This window comes from Myotis yumanensis, unplaced genomic scaffold (genome assembly GCF_028538775.1).
Source record: "Myotis yumanensis isolate MYYU_CA2020_CCGP unplaced genomic scaffold, mMyoYum1.0.hap1 SCAF_18, whole genome shotgun sequence".
Lineage (NCBI taxonomy): Eukaryota > Metazoa > Chordata > Mammalia > Chiroptera > Vespertilionidae > Myotis > Myotis yumanensis.
This window is the reverse complement of record NW_027223769.1, coordinates 6,786,357-6,802,986: the sequence shown is the minus strand read 5'-3', so window position 1 is coordinate 6,802,986 and position 16,630 is coordinate 6,786,357. Positions and strand designations below refer to the sequence as shown.

Here is a 16,630-nt window from a genome sequence, read left to right as displayed (position 1 = left end):
TCTAATCCATTCATCTGCTGATGGGCATTTAGGCTGTTTCCAAATCTTAGCTATTGTAAATTGTGCTGCTATGAACATAGGGGTACAAATATCCTTTCTGATTGGTGTTTCTAGTTTCTTGGGATATACTCCTAGAAGTGGGATCACAAGGTCAAATGGGAGTTCCATTTTTAAATTTTTGAGGAAATGCCATACTGTTTTCCACAGTGGCTGTACCAGTTTGCATTCCCACCAGCAGTGAAGGAGGGTTTCTTTTTCTCTGCATCCTCTCCAGCAATTCTCATTTGTTGATTTGTTGATGATAGCCATTCTGACAGATGTGAGGTGGTACCTCATTGACATTTTGATTTGAATCTCTCGGATGATTAGTGACTTTGAGCATGTTTTCATTTGTCTCTTGACTTTATGAATGTCCTCTTTCAAAAATTTTCTAGGTCCTTTGCCCATTTTTTTTTAATTTTAATTTTTTTATTGCTTAAAGTATTACAAAGGGTATTACATATGTGTCCTTTTTTTTCCCCGCCCTTGACAATCCCCTGGCCTCCTCTATCCTCCAGTGTCTTATGTCCATTGGTTATGCTTATATGCATGTACAAGTCCTTCGGTTTATCTCTTACCCCCTTCCCTCCTGCCTCCCAACCCTCCCCGGCCTTCCCGCTGCAGTTTGACAATCTGTTTGAAGCAGCTCTGCCTCTGTATCTATTATTGTTCAAAAGCTTATAATGGTCTCTATTATCCCTGAATGTGTGAGATCATGTGGTATTTTTCCTTCATTGACTGGCTTATTTCACTTAGCATAATGCTCTCCAGTTCCATCCATGCCGTTGCAAATGGTAAGAGTTCCTTCTTTTTTTTACAGCAGCATAGTATTCCATAGTGTAGATGTACTACAGTTTTCTAATCCATCCATCTACTGATGGGCACTTAGGTTGTTTCCAGATCTTAGCTATGGTGAACTGTGCTGCTATGAACATATGGGTGCATATATCCTTTCTGATTGGTGTTTCTGGTTTCTTGGGATATATTCCTAGAAGTGGGATCACAGGGTCAAATGGGAGTTCCATTTCCAGTTTTTTGGGGAAACTCCATACTGTCTTCCATAGTGGCTGCACCAGTCTGCATTCCCACCAGCAGTGCATGAGTGTTCCTTTTTCTCCACATCCTCTCCAGCACTTGTCGTTTGTTGATTTGTTGATGATAGCCAGTCTGACAGGTGTGAGATGGTACCTCATTGTTGTTTTGATTTGCATCTCTCAGATGATTAGTGACTTTGAGCATGTTTTCATATGTCTGTTGGCTTTCTGAATGTCCTCTTTTGAAAGGTGTCTATTTAGGTCCTTTGCCCATTTTTTGATTGGATTGTTTATCTTCTTTTTGTTAAGTTCCCTATAAATTTTGGAGATTAGGCCCTTATCACATATGACATTGGCAAATATGTTTTCCCACGCAGTGGGTTTTCTTGTTGTTTTGTTGATGGTTTCTTTTGCTGTGCAGAAGCTTTTTATTTTGATGTAGTCCCATTTGTTCATTTTCTCTTTAGTTTCAACTGCCCTAGGAGCTGTATCAGTGAAGAAATTGCTTCAGCATATGTCTGAGATTTTGTTGCCTTTGAATTCTTCTAGAATTTTTATGGTTTCCTGTCGTACATTTAAGTCCTTTATCCATTTTGAGTTTATTCTTGTGTATGGTGTAAGTTGGTGGTCTAGTTTCATTTTCTTGCATGTATCTGTCCAATTTTCCCAACACCACTTATTGAAGAGACTATCTTGGCTACATTGAATGTTCTTTCCTCCTTTGTCAAATATTAATTGAGCATATTGGTTCGGGCCGATTTCTGGGTTCTCTATTCTATTCCATTGATCTATATGCCTGTTCTTGTGCCAGTACCAGGCAGTTTTGAGAACAGTGGCTTTGTAATACATCTTGATATCTGGTATTGAGATCCCACCTACTTTGTTCTTTCTCAGGATTGCTGCAGGTATTCGGGGTCTTTTTTTATTCCAGATGAATTTTTGGAGAGTTCGTTCTAGATCTGTGAAGTATGCCGTTGGTATTTTAATGGGAAGTGCGTTGAATTTATAGATTGCTTTGGGTAGTATGGACATTTTAATGATGTTGATTCTACCAATCCATGAACACGGTATGTTCTTCCATCTGTTTATGTCTTCCTCTATCTCTTTTTTCAAGTCCTGTAGTTTTCTGAGTAGAGGTCTTTTACCTCTTTAGTTAAGTTTATTCCTAGGTAGCTTAATTTTTTTGGTTCGATGGTAAATGGGATTGTTTTTATAATCTCTCTTTCTGAAAGTTCACTATTGGTGTATAGAAATGCCTCAGATTTCTTGGGGTTAATTTTGTATCCTGCTACATTGCCAAATTCATGTATTAAGTCTAGTAGCTTTTTGATGGAGTCTCTAGGGTTTTGTATGTATAATATCATGTCATCTGCAAATAAGGACAGTTTTACTTCCTCTTTTCCAATTTGGATGCCTTTTATTTCTTCTTCATGCCTAATTGCAATGGCTAATACTTCCAGTACTATGTTGAACAGGAGTGGTGAGAGTGGGCATCCCTGTCTTGTTCCTGTTCTTAGGGGAAATGGTGTTAGTTTTTGTCCATTGAGTATGATGTTGGCTGTGGGCCTGTCATATATGGCTTTTATTATGTTGAGGTATGATCCTTCTACTCCCACCTTGCTGAGAGTTTTTATCAAAAATGGGTGTTGGATTTTGTCAAATGCTTTTTCTGCATCAATTGGTATGACTATGTGATTTTTTCTTTCAATTTGTTTATGTGATGTATCACGTTTATTGATTTGTGGATATTTTTTTTTTAATATATTTTATTGATTTTTTACAGAGAGGAAGGGAGAGAGATAGAGAGTTAGAAACATTGATCAGCTGCCTCCTGCACACTTCCTGCTGGGGATGTGCCCGCAACCAAGGTACATGCCCTTGACCAGAATCGAACCCGGGACCCTTTGGTCCGCAGGCCTATGCTCTATCCACTGAGCCAAACCGGTCAGGGCGATTTGTGGATATTGTACCATCTTTGCATCCCTGGAATAAATCCTACTTGGTCATGGTGTATGATCTTTCTGATGTACTGTTGAGGATTTTGGCATCTATGTTCATGAGGGATATTGGCCTGTAATTCTCTTTCATTGTGTTGTCTTTACCTGGTTTTGGTATTAGGGTGATGCTGGCTTCATAGAATGAGCTTGGAAGTGTTCCTTCCTCTTGAATTTTTTGTAGTAGTCTGAGGAGGATAGGTTTTAGTTCTTCCTTGAATGTTTGGTAAAACTCCCCTGTGAAGCCATCTGGTCCTGGGCTTTTGTTTGATGGAAGCTTTTTGATGACTGCTTCAATTTCTTCCATAGTTATTGGCCTGTTGAGATTTTTAGATTCTTCCTGATTGAGTTTTGGAATGTTGTATTTTTCTAGGAATTTGTCCATTTCCTCCAGGTTGTCTAGTTTGTTGGAGTAGAGCTGTCCATAGTATTTTTTAACAATCATTTGTATTTCTGTGGGGTCTGTTGTGATTTCGCCTCTGTCGTTTCTGATTTTGTTTATTTGGGTCCTCTCTCTTTGCTTCTTGGTGAGCCTGGCTAGAGGCTCATCAATCTTGTTTATCCTTTCAAAGAACCACCTCTTGGTTTAATTGATTTTCTGTATTGTTTTTTTGGTCTCTATGTCATTTATTTCTGCTCTAATCTTTATTATCTCCTTCCTTCTGCTCACTCTGGGGTTTTCTTGTTGCTCTCTTTCTAATTCTTTGAGTTGTACAGTTAGATGATTTACTACCATTTTTTCTTGTTTTTTGAGATAGGCCTGTAGAGCTATAAACTTCCCTCTCAGGACTGCTTTCATTGTGTCCCATAGGTTTTGGATTGATGTGTTTTCATTGTCATTAGTTTCCAAGATGCTTTTAATTTCTTCTTTGATCTCATTGGTAACCCAATCAATATTTAATAACATGCTATTCAGCTTCCAAGTGTTTGAGTATTTTGGGTTGTTTTTATTGTAGTTTATTTCTAATATTATGCCATCGTGGTCTGAGAAGATGCTTTTTATGATTTCAATCTTCTTGAATTTGGGGAGACTTTGCTTGTGACCCAATATGTGGTCTATTTTTGAATCTGTCCCATGTGCACTTGAGTGGAATGTATATTCTGCGGCTTTGGGGTGAAGTGTTCTGAAGATGTCTATTAAGTCCATCTGATCTAGTGAGTCATTTAGGATTGCTGTTTCTTTGCTGATTGTTTGTCTAGAGGACTTATCCAGTGATGTCCGTGGTGTATTAAAGTCCCCTACTATGATTGTATTGTTGTTGATCTCTCCTTTGATATCTTCCAGGAGTTTTTTTAAATGTATTTAGGTGCTCCTGCATTGGGTGCATATATGTTTACCAGGGTTATATCTTCTTGTTGTATTGATCCCTTTAGTATTATGAAGTGGGCTTCCTTATCTCTGGTTATGGCCTTCACTTTGAGGTCTATTTTGTCCGATATGACTATTGCTACCCCAGCTTTCTTTTCCTTTCCATTTGCCTGGAAGATATTTTTCCATCCCTTCACTTTCAGTCTGTGTGAGTCCCTTCTAATGAGGTGGGTCTCTTGTAGACAGCAGATGTATGGGTCATGTTTTTTTTATCCATTCAGCCACTCGGTGTCTTTTGGTTGGAGCATATAGTCCATTTACGTTTAAAGTTATTATTGAAAGGTACTTGTTTGTAGCCATTTCTATTTTTGTGTGGCTGTTTTCTTTCTGAGCTTTCTATTTTTTCTTTTTACACCAGTCCCTTTAGCATTTCATGCATTGCTGGCTTGGTGGTGATAAACTCCCTTAGCCTTTTTTTGTCTGTGAAGCTTCATATTTCCCCTTCAAATTTGAATGATAGCCTTGCTGGATAGAGTATTCTTGGGTTCAGTCCTTTGCTTTGCATCACTTTGTAAATTTCCATCCATTCTTTTCTGGCCTGATGTGTTTCTGTTGAGAAATCATTTGATAATCTAATGGGAGATCCCTTGTATGTAACTTTCTGTCTCTCTCTTGCAGCCTGTAAGATTCTCTCTTTGTCCTGAACTTTTGCCATGGTAATTATGATGTGTCTTGGTGTGGGTCTTTTCGGGTTCACCTTGTTTGGGACTATCTGTGCTTGTGTGACTTTTTTCTTCCCCACCTCAGGGAAGTTTTCTGATATTATTTCTTCGAGTAGGTTTTCTAATCCTTGTTCATCTTTCTGTTGTTCTGGCACCCCTATTATTCGTATGTTGTTTCGTTTCATGTTGTCCCAAAGCTCCCTTAGGCTCTCCTCCTGTCCTTTAATTTTTTTCTCCTATTGCAGTACAGTTTCGGTGTGTTTTGCTTCCTTGTCTTCTAATTCACTAATTCGGTCCTCCGCTTCTCCTAGTCTACTGTTGATGCTTTCAATGGTGTTTTTTATTGCAGCTATATTGCTCTTCATTTCTTCTTGGGTCTTGCATAAGTTATTGATTTTTTCATCTGTTTCTTCTTGCTTCTTGCATAAGTAGTTGATTTTTTCCTCCATCTGGTTTATGCATGCTAGGACCCTTATTCTGAATTCTTTTTCTGTCATGTTGAATGCCTCTGTCTCACTTAGCTCCTTTTCTGGCGAGTCCTCCTTTTCTTTCCTTTGGGGGTTTCTTTGCCTACCCATGTTTGATCTCACTGACATATCTAGATGTTGAGTCATTCAGTGGCTGCTCCCTGGGTGGCAGTGGCTCCTTGGGCTGTGGTTGCTCCTTGGGTGGTTGTGGTAGCAGCTGCTCCTCAGTTTGCAGCAGCTCCTCTGGTGGGTGTTGTTCACAGCTGTGGTGGCTCTTCTGGCTGGTGGGAGGAGGCTTCACGTACAGCTGCTGTTCCTCAGACAGAGGGTGATCAGGAGGCTGCTGTTGCTTGGATCTGCTGCGTTGATTTAAAGGCACAAAATACAACACAACAAGGCACAACGTACCAGGCACTGAACACAAATATATTCACGATATTAATAACCCCAAATAAAGGTGACCCCCTGAATTAAGAGAATTAGGGGGTAAGGAGGAAAGAAGAGAAAATGATAAAAGAGAAAAAAGAAAAGAAAAATGAGAAAGAAAAAAAAATGGAGTGCAAAAATGAAATTGGGGAAAAAAAGAGGGGAGAAAAAAGAAAAAGAAAAAAAAAGAGCGAAAAGAGAGAATGAAGTAGAAGAGGGGAAGAGACTATTTGTATGAGGAGAAAAATCCGATAGAACTGCCACTAATCCCAATAAATTCCAGCAACAGATCCCTGGAGATGAATGCAAACTACAAACAACCAATGATATCAAGAGAGGCAAGGGAAAACAGAAGCACAAATATAGCTGGGGGGTGGGGGAGGGGAGGGAGGGGAAAAACCAGCAGATAAAAATTTAAAAAAAAAGCAAAACAACCTCACAACCAGTCCTAAAAAAGAAAAAAACAACAACACAAAACAAAACAAGCAAAAAAACCCCACAGAAACAAACAAACAAACAAAAAAACATATTCAACAATCAAGCAAACAGCAAGAAAACAATAGAAAGATAAGAGAAAAAATGTTTGGATAGTGAAGAAGGATAAGGGATAGCTGTATAAGGATTTAGAGCAGTGGATTGGAAATAGGATATATAAGAAGGGTGAAATTGGACAGGGGGTAAAAAGACGGAATAGGGAAAATCTAAAGCAGGAATAGGGTAAGAGAAACAGGACACCAAAATGGGAAAAGTGAGGAAGAGGGTTTTAGCATAGAGGTAAAATTGAGGTAGGGAAAATTGATGCTAAAGGAATGATGAAAATAGAATGGAGAACACTACTCCCAAAATAAAAAAAGAGAAAATAAAATGGCACTGTAAAAAATGGTAAAATGGCCGAAACCGGTTTGGCTCAGTGGATAGAGCGTCGGCCTGCGGACTGAAGGGTCCCGGGTTCGATTCCGGTCAAGGGCACGTACCTGGGTTGCGGGCACATCCCCAGTGGGAGATGTGCAGGAGGCAGCTGATCGATGTTTCTCTCTCATTGATGTTTCTAACTCTCTATCTCTCTCCCTTCCTCTCTGTAAAAAATCAATAAAATATATTTTTAAAAATAAATAAATAAATAAATAAAATGGTAAAATGGTAGCAGTAATAATACTGGTTAAAAATAAAAATGTAGTAATTAAAAGGGTAAAATCAGGTGATGGAAAAAAGAAGAAAAAGAAAAAAAATTGGTTTCTTAGTTGAAAGGCGAAAAAAGAAAAAAATTTGCAGTAGTGAAGGTCTTTCGGTTCTTCTACTCTTCAGCCTGGCTCACCTTAGTCCTGCCAGGTATTCAGGAGAGTGTTGAATTTCCCTGCGATACACTGTTCCTCCGTATTGTAAATCACAGTCCTGATTTTAAAGCAGGCCGTATTTGTGATCACCTAAGAGTCAGTTTGTGCCTTAATTTGTGTTCACCTAAGAGTCAGTTTGGGGATATTGTACCAACCTTTCACCCCCAGAATCAATCCCACTTGATCATGGTGTATGATTTTTTTAATGTATTGCTGGATCCAATTTGCTAATATTTTGTTGAGGATTTTAGCATCTATGTTCATTAGGGATATTGGCCTATAACTTTCTTCTTTGTTGTGTCTTTATCTGGTTTTGGTATTAGAATAATGTTGGCCTCATAGAATGCATATGGAAGTCTTCCCTCCCCTTGAATTTTTTTGAATAACTTGAGGAGGATAGGTTTTAGTTCTTTGAATGGTAAAATTCACCTGTGAAGCTATCTATTCCAGGACTTCTGTTTGCTAGAAGTTTTTGATTACTGCTTCAATTTCATTAGTTGTTATTGGTTTATTCAGATGTTCTGTTTCTTCCTGATTGAGTTTTGAAGATTGTGTGTTTCTAGGAATTTTTCCATTTTACCCAGGTTGTCTATGTTTTGGCATAAAAGTGTTAGTAATATTTTTTTTAACAATCTCTTGTATTTCTGTGATGCCTGCTGTTACCTCTCCTCTTTCATTTCTGATTATATTTATCTGAATCAACTCACTCTTGTTTCTTGATGAGTCTGATTTAAGGTATATCAATCTTATTTATCCTTTCCAAGAGCCAGCTTTAGGTTTCACTGATATAGTTTTTGTTTGTTTGTTTTTAGTTTCCATGTAATTTATTTCTGCTGTGGTCTTTATTATTTTCTACCTTCTACTTACTCTGGGCTCCCCCCTCTCCCCCCATTTCTCTTAGGTATAGTGTTGAAGGTCTGTGAAGCTATGAACTCTCATGACTGCTTTCACTGTGACCCATAAATTTTGGGTGGTTGTGTATTCATTTTTGTTTGTTTTCAAGCAATTTTTATCTCTTCATTAATCTCATTGGTAATCCATTCATTATTTAATAATATTCTATTTAGCCTCCATGTGTTTGAATAATTTTGAGGGTTTTTTATTTTATTTTATATTATTTTTGGTCATAGTTGATCTCTAGTTTCATGTGTTGTGGTTAGGGAAAATGATTTCAATCTTCTTAAATGTAGTGAGACTTCTTTTGTCTATCTTTGAGAATGTTCCATGTGCACTTGAGAAGAATGAATATTCTGTTGCTTTCAGATTAAATGTTCTGTAGATATCAATTAAATCCATGTGGTCTAGTATGTCATTTAAGGTTGCTGTTTCCTTGTTGATATTTTGTCTGGTAGACATATCCATTGTTGACAGTTGGGTGTTAAAGTCCTCTACTATGACTATTGATCTCTCCCTTATAGTCCACCAAATTTTTTTCGTATATATTGGTGATCCTAAATTGGGTGTGTATATTTTTATCAGGTTTATATCCTCTTTTTAGATCAAGGCCTTTATTATTATGTAGTGACTTTCTTTGTGTCTTTTATGGCCTTAGTTTTAAAGTCTATTTTTTCAGATATAAGTATTGTTTCTCAAGCTTTTTAAAATTTCCATTTGCATGGAATATTTTTCCATCTTTTCACTTTCAGCTTATGTGTATCTTTTGTTCTGAGGTGGGTTTCTTGTACATAGCATATATATTGGTTTTTCTTTCTTATCCATTCAGCCACCCTATGGCTTTTGATGGGAGTATTTAATCAATTTACATTTAGGTTACAATTGATAGGTACTTACTTATTTCCATTTTTTAATGCTATGCTCCTCTCTCATTCTATTTCTTTTTCTTAAAGCAATCCCTTTAGCACTTTTTGTAAAACTAGTTTGGTGATAATAAACTAATTTAGACTTCTATTTTCTGGGGAGCTCTTTATTTCACCGTTGATTTTAAATGATAGCCTTGCTGGATAGAGCAGTCTTGGTTGAAGATTCTTGCTTTTCATTACTTTGAATACTTCATGCCACTCCCTTCTGGCCTCAGCCTTATTGTAACTTCCTTGAAGGTAACTGTTTCTCTCTTGCCTTTAAAATTCTTTCCTTGGCTATTTTAATTATGATGTGTCTTGGTGTAGGTATCATTCTGTTTATCTTGCTTCAGACTCTCTGTGCTTCTTGAATTTGTGTGGCATTTTCTTTTAGCATGCTAGGGAAGTTTTCTCTTATTATTTCTTTAAACACATTCTCTATCCCTTGCTCTCTTTCTTCTCTTCCTGTTACCTCCATAACTCAGATGTTGTAACATTTCCTGTTGTCCCTTAAACTGTCCTCCTGCTTTTTAATTATGTCTTTTTGCTGCTCCGATTGTGATTTTTTTCTATTTTGTTTTCTAATTCACTGATTTGATTCTTTGCCTCATCCATTTGACTGAAAATTCCTTACAGAATATTCTGTATTTCATTGTTTCTATATCTTTCTTCATGGTGCTGTTGCTTTCACTAAGTTCCTTGAGCATCCTTATAAGCATTACTTTCAATTTTCTATCTGATAAATTGATTGCCTTCATTTCATTTAGCTCTTTTTTTGGAGTTTCCTCCTGTTCTTTCATTTGGGGCCTGTTTCTTTGTCTTCCCATTTTGTGTGTCTCTTTATGCTTGTTTCTATGTTTTAGAAAGGACTGCTATGACTCCCAGTCTTGGTGGGGTGACCTTCTGTTGTAGGTATTCTGTGGCTCCCAGTGGTAAAATCTCCTTGATGTCCTAAGCTGGGTGCTTTTGGAATGTTTCTTGTGTGGGTTGTTGGACCCTCTTCTTGTAATTGGGTCTTGATTGCTGATTGTTCTTTCAGTTTGGGATTGACCCTCAGGCTGGTTGACTATGAAGCTCAACCCCAACGATGGTATGCAATCTGCTGTGCAAGTGGTCTTGAGGTGTCTTGATGGGCTCACTGGCACAAGCTTTAACTTTTCAGGCTGGGTGTCTATAGAGCTAAACCTTTATCACCATGTATTCATTGTGTCTGCATCTGCTAGACCTGTGTGTTCATAGGAGAAACAAATCTGTGTAAATTGGTCAACTTCTTTTAGCTTAGAGCTGGGGCAGACATTTGGTCCCCAGTCTTAGGCATCCTGAGGTCTGCCTTCTACTGTCAGCTACTCTACTTCCTCCCTGAGGTTGCCTATTCTTCCTCCACTGCCTTCCAAAGAGAGCCTAGTTTGGGTTGGGTCAGGCACTCAGTGAGGTGAAATTAGTTTGTGCTTCAAAGCCAGACTCTAGTTCCCCATACCATGGCCTGCTACAGGTTCAGGTTGGGTACAGCCTGCAGTCTTTTCTGCAGAAGCAGTTTCAGTTGCCTTGGGTTCAGGGGAATTGATCAAAAGAGTCTCCAGTTGAGAATGTTGCTGGCCCAACCCATATGAGGGACTAAGCACTTCCTTCAGGGCCTCTGAGTGTCTCACACTTGGAATGACCTGCTCTGAGCTGCTCTCCTATTCCCCACAGAATGTGCACCCAGTGGGGAGATCCAGGATTTCACCAAGCTGAACCAAATACTCTCCTGTTGTGGGTGGTGTTCCCAGTCTGCATTGGGTGGAGACAAGATTTACCTCTCTCTCCCATGGCCACTTGGCTGAATTCACAGAAGCTTGGAGCAGCCTCCTCAAAATGCAGTCACAAAATCCAGCACTTGCTCATCTCTCTCCCCAGTAGAAGCCTTCCCAGAGAATGCAGTCCAAAAATGCTACTTCTGCACAGAACTGGAACCCTCCTGCCACTGGTCCAAGTAGGAGGGGTTATGAAATCAGCCTGGTGCTGAACTCAGATCTCTCTGTACAGCTGGTCTCAGCAAAGCAGGGGCTGAGATTCCCAGCTCTGTTCGTGCACTCAACTCTCTGTAATGAGGCCCCCAAATTCCCTATTTGCCCTGTTCCTCCATGCTGCTAGCCCCACAGGATGAGCATTCCTAGAAGCTCCACAGGGGTGGGTGGGTTTCAGCCCCGCATTTGAGGTGGGAGAATCCTTTTCCTTTTCCCCAAGTCACTAACTGGTCCTCTTCACAATGCCTTCAAGAAAGTAGAGGATCCCTCAAAGTCATTGCTGGGCACTGCCCAGTGGCCTCTCTGCTGGACCCAAACATGTCAGCACAGCTTTTCCAGTAGTCGGAGCCCAGAGCAAACTTCTCAGGCTGGCACTGCTAATAATAAGAACACTCCTTCACTGGGAAGGTGCTGTCCCAGTTTCCCAGGCAGATAGAATTTCCCTGGTTCTCTCTCCTGGATGCTTTGTTGGCTCTTCTTTCCCATGGCTACTTGGCTCTGGGTTTAGAATCCCTGCATGGAGTTGAGACATCCTACGTGCCCAAGGGGGTGGAGCTTTGCAGCCAATATCACTCAGCCTCTCAGGTGAGCACCTGCTCCAGGGGGCTCCCCTTTCCCACAACTCATCTCCTCTTACCAGTCTCTATGTTGTTTCTTCAGTGCACCTTAAATTAATATATCCAATCAGCCACACTTCTCTTGTGTTTTTTTTTTTTTTTTAGGTTGATTGCACAATATTTTAGCTGTAAATCCAGTCCCTGGCTGGGAGCAAGGGCACATAACCTCCAGTTACTCTGCAGCCATCTTGCTGTCCCCAAGTTCTTTATTATTTTAGATATTATTTATTTATTTATTCATTTATTATTAATGCCTTATCAATGTTTCATTGGTGAATAGCTTCTTACATTCAGTAGTTTGTCTTTTCATTTTGTTGATGATTTCCTTTGCTGTTCAAAAATTGTTTAGTTTGATGTAGTACCATTTATTTTTTCTTCTTTTATTTTTTTTTGTCCAAGGAGATATATCAGAAAAAATATTGCTACAAGAAATGTCCGAGATTTTGCTGCCTGTGTTTTCTTTTAGTTTTATGGTTTGGAGTCTTACATTTATAAGCTTTTTTAAAAAAAATATTTTATTGATTTTTCACAGAGAGGAAGGGAGAGGGATAGAGAGGCAGAAACATCGATGAGAAACATTGATCAGCTGCCTCCTGCACATCTCCCACTGGGGATGTGATCGCAACCCAGGTACATGCCCTTGACCGGAATCGAACCTGGGACCCTTCAGTCCGCAGGCCAACGCTCTATCCACTGAGCCAAACCAGCCTCAGCAAGGAGTCTTACATTTAAACTTTTAATTCATTTTTAGTTTATTCTTGTATATGTTATGTGAAGGTTATCTAATTTTGTTTCATGTATTTGTCCAATTTTGCCAATATCCATTTTTTAAATATATTTTATTGATTTTTTACAGAGAGGAAGGGAGAGGGATAGAGAGTTGGAAACATCGATGAGAGAGAAACATCAATCAGCTGCCTCCTGCACACTCCCTACTGGGGATGTGCCCATAACCAAAGTACATGCCCTTGACTGGAATCGAACCTGGGACCCCTGAGTCCGCAGGCTGACGCTCTATCCACTGGGCCAAACTGGTTAGGGCAATATCCATTTTTAAAGAGTCTTACTCCATTGTATGTTCTTCTCTCATTTATATGAATTGTTCACATAGGCCTAGGTTTATTTTAAATTCTCCATTTTGTTCTATTGATATATGTGTCCTTTCTGTTTGGATTACAATAGCCTTGTAATTTAGTTGGATATCAGGTAGCATCATACCTCCGTTTTCAAGATTGCTGTGACTATTTGGGGTCAGTTGTGGTTTCATGTAAATTTTTGAATTATTTTTCTAATTCTGTGAAAAACACCAAAGGTATTTTGGTTGAAATTGGTAAATCCATAGATTGCTATGGGTATTATTGAAATTTTACTGATGTTAGTTTTTTCTATCTATGAGCATGGTATGTGTTACCATTTATTTGTATCTTCTTTCATTTCTTCCTTTAATGTCATAAATTCCTGTGTACAAATCTTTTAGCTCCTTGGTTAAATTTATTCCTGGGCATTTAATTTTCTATTTTTGTAATTATGAATGGTTTTTATAGTTTTTCTTTCTCATAGTTCATTATTGGTGTATAAATATGAAACTAATTTCTGAATATTTATTTTATATCTTGATACTTTACTGAATTTACTCATCATTTCTAGCAATTAATTGGTAGAATCTTTAGAATTCTCTCCATATAGTATTATGTCATCTGCAAATAATTTTACTTCTTCTTTTCTAATTTGGATACCTTTATGTCTTACTAGAGGCCTGATGAGTGAAAATTGTGCAAGAGTAGACCTTCCTTCCCCCGGCTGCCGGCACCGGCTCCCCTCTGGCACCTGGGACCCGGGCTTCCCTCAAAGCCCTGGCTTCGTCTGGAAGGTCTTCCGGTCTAATTAGCATATTATGCTTTTATTATTAGAGACTAGAGGCCCAGTGCAAGAATTCGTGCAGGGTGGGGTCAGACCAACCAGGCCCTAATCAGGGTGGATCAGGGCTAGGCCTGTTGGGAGGAGGAGATGGTGGGAAGTTGGCTGGCTGGCCTGCCCCAGTTGGGGCCCAATCAGGGCCAGGCTGGCTGTGGGGCGGGGCAGCAAGTGATTGGCCGATTGGGGGCTAGCAGCTTGGAGGAGGGGCCATGGGTGGTTGTTCGGCTGGCCCCGCCCCTGATTGGGATGGGGGGGGTCGATCTGGAGTGGGGCCAGGCAGGGGGAGGGACTGCAGGAGGTTGGCTGGCTGGCCCCACCCCCTATTTGGGTCGAGGGTGCGATCAGGGGCTGGGCCGGCCAGGGGAGGGACTTCAGGCTTATCGTGGTGGGGCAGGGCTGGCTGGGGGGGGGAAGGGTTAGGGCAGGGGGGTGTTTGGCTGACTGGCTCCGCCCTTGATCAGGGAGGGAGAGTCTGATCAGGGTGGGCTGGCTAGGGGGAGGGGCCACAGGAAGTTGGCCTGTCAGTCCCACCCCCTGATTGGGCCATTTCACTGGCCACAGTGGGTGTCATAGCAACTGGTTGTTCCGGTAATTATGGTGTTACAGTCGCTAGCTTTTATAGATTCTTATCTTATTGCTGTTGTTAAGACTTCCAATACTATCCCATATCATAAAAGCCTAATATGTAAATGGTCCCATGGACTGGGAGTTTGACTGGGAGTTTGACTGCTCGCTATGATGTGTGATGACCACCAGGGGTGGTGTGGAACATGACGGGTGTTGACGATGCGACACTGGCAGTGGGAGGCAGTGGAGGTGCTGCAGCCCCAAGGGGCCCTGGTGAGAGCGGTACCATGGTGGGATGGTGGAGCTTGGGAGCAGGTGACCCCAGGCCAAGGCAGGTGCGAGCAGGGACCCAGCCCAGATCGATTGCCCCGCAGATGGCAACCAGTGATACATCACATAAACAAACTGAAAGATAAAAACTACATGATTATATTAATAGATGCAAAAAAAGCATTTGACAAAATCCAATACCTTTTTTGATAAAAGCTCTCAGCAAAATAAAAGCCTTATATGACAAACCTACAGCCAGCATCATACTCAATGGACAAAAGCTAAAACCATTTCCCATAAAAACAGGAACAAAACAGGGATGCCCACTCTCACCACTCCTGTTTGACATAGTACTAGAAATGCTGCCAAAACTGGTTTGGCTCAGTGGATAGAGCGTCGGCCTGCGGACTGAAGGGTCCCGGGTTCAATTCCGGTCAAGGGCAGGTACCTGGGTTGTGGGCACATCCCACGTGGGAGATGTGCAGGAGGCAGCTGGTCGATGTTTCTCTCCCATCGATGTTTCTAACTCTCTATCTCTCTCCCTTCCTCTCTGTAAAAAATCAATAAAATATATTAAAAAAAAAAAAAAAAGAAATGCTAGTCATTGTGATCAGACAAGAAGAAGAAATAAAAGGCATTCAAATTGGAAGGGAGAAAGTAAAATAGTCAGTATTCACAGATGACAAGATACGGTGCATAGAAAACCCTAAAGACTCCATCAGAAAACTACTAGATTTAATAAATGGGAAAAAACAAAAATAAATGAATTTATGACATTAAAGGATATAAAATTAATGGCCCCAAATCGGTGTCATTTTTATACAACAATAATGAACTCTCAGAGTGTGAATCCAAACAAACAACCCCATTTACCATTGCAACAAAAAATTTTAAATACCCAGGAACAAACTTAACCAAGGAGGTAAAAGACCTGTACTTGGAAAACTACAGGACATTGAAAAAAGAGATAGAGGAAGATATACGCAGTGAAGGAATATACCGTGCTCATGGATTGGTAGAATAAACATCATTAAAATGTCCATACTACCCCAAACAATCTAGAGATGCAATGCAATCCCTATTATAATACCAACAGCATATTTCACAGAGCAAGAAGAAATACTCCAAAAATTTATATGAAATCAAAAGACACTCTGAATAGCTGGAGCAATCTTGAGAAAGAAAAACAAAGTTCAAAGAATCACATAAACCAGATTTCAAGTTATACTACAAAGCCACTGTACTCAAACCAGCCTGGTACTGGTACAAGAACAGGCATTTAGACCAATGGAATGGAACAGAAAACCCAAGTCATTATGCTCAATTAATATTTGACAAAGGGGGCAAGAGCATACAGTGCACTCAAGAGTCTCTTCAATAAATAATGTTGGGGAAATTGGACAGATACACGCAAAACGTAAAATTACACCACCAACATACACCATACACAAAAATAAGCTCAAAATGGATAATAGACTTAAACATAAGATGTGAAAACATAAAAATCCTAGAAGAAACCATTGGCAGTAAAATCTCAGACATCTCTCATAGCAATGTGTTTATGGATACATCTCCTAAAACAGTGGTCGGCAAACCGCGGCTCATGAGCCACATTCGGCTCTTTGGCCCCTTGAGTGTGGCTCTTCCACAAAATACCACGTGCAGGCACACATGTACAGTATGAAGTTGACTTAAAACTTTAAGTAAAGTTTATTAAGTTAATTTTAGGGAACATTGTGGAGTGAAAGAAGATGTAGTGTCCAGGATTGAGAAAGGTATGTTGAGATGATTTGGACATATAGAGAGGATGAACGAAAGGAGATAGACGAAGCAAGTATATAAGAGGAGTGTGGATGGGAGAGTTGAAAGGGGTTGACCTCAGCGAACCTACCTCAATCAGATTGAGGATATTTTTAGCAAAGGCCAGCTTAGGAGTACCCTAATTAAGTTAATAACAATGTACCTACCTATATAATTTAAGTTTAAAAAATTTGGTTCTCAAAAGAAATTTTAATTGTTGTACTGTTGATATTTGGTTCTGTTGACTAATGAGTTTGCTGACCACTGTCCTAGGACAATGGAAATTAAGGAGAAAATAAACAACTGTACCCCTATGTTCATAGCAGCAC

At 39.9% G+C, this 16,630-nt stretch overlaps 1 protein-coding gene across 1 annotated transcript in view; it reads left to right on the top strand.

Annotated features, from left to right (window-relative positions):
• Window positions 1-13,873, top strand: part of LOC138997043 (zinc finger protein 14 homolog) — a 46,249-nt gene extending 32,376 nt beyond the window's left edge. The window contains exon 5 of the mRNA XM_070398438.1: window positions 13,500-13,873. Coding sequence (XP_070254539.1) covers window positions 13,500-13,507 — 8 coding nt within the window. The 3' untranslated portion in view covers window positions 13,508-13,873. The remainder of the gene's footprint in view (window positions 1-13,499) is intronic.
• The last annotated feature ends 2,757 nt before the right edge of the window (window positions 13,874-16,630 follow it).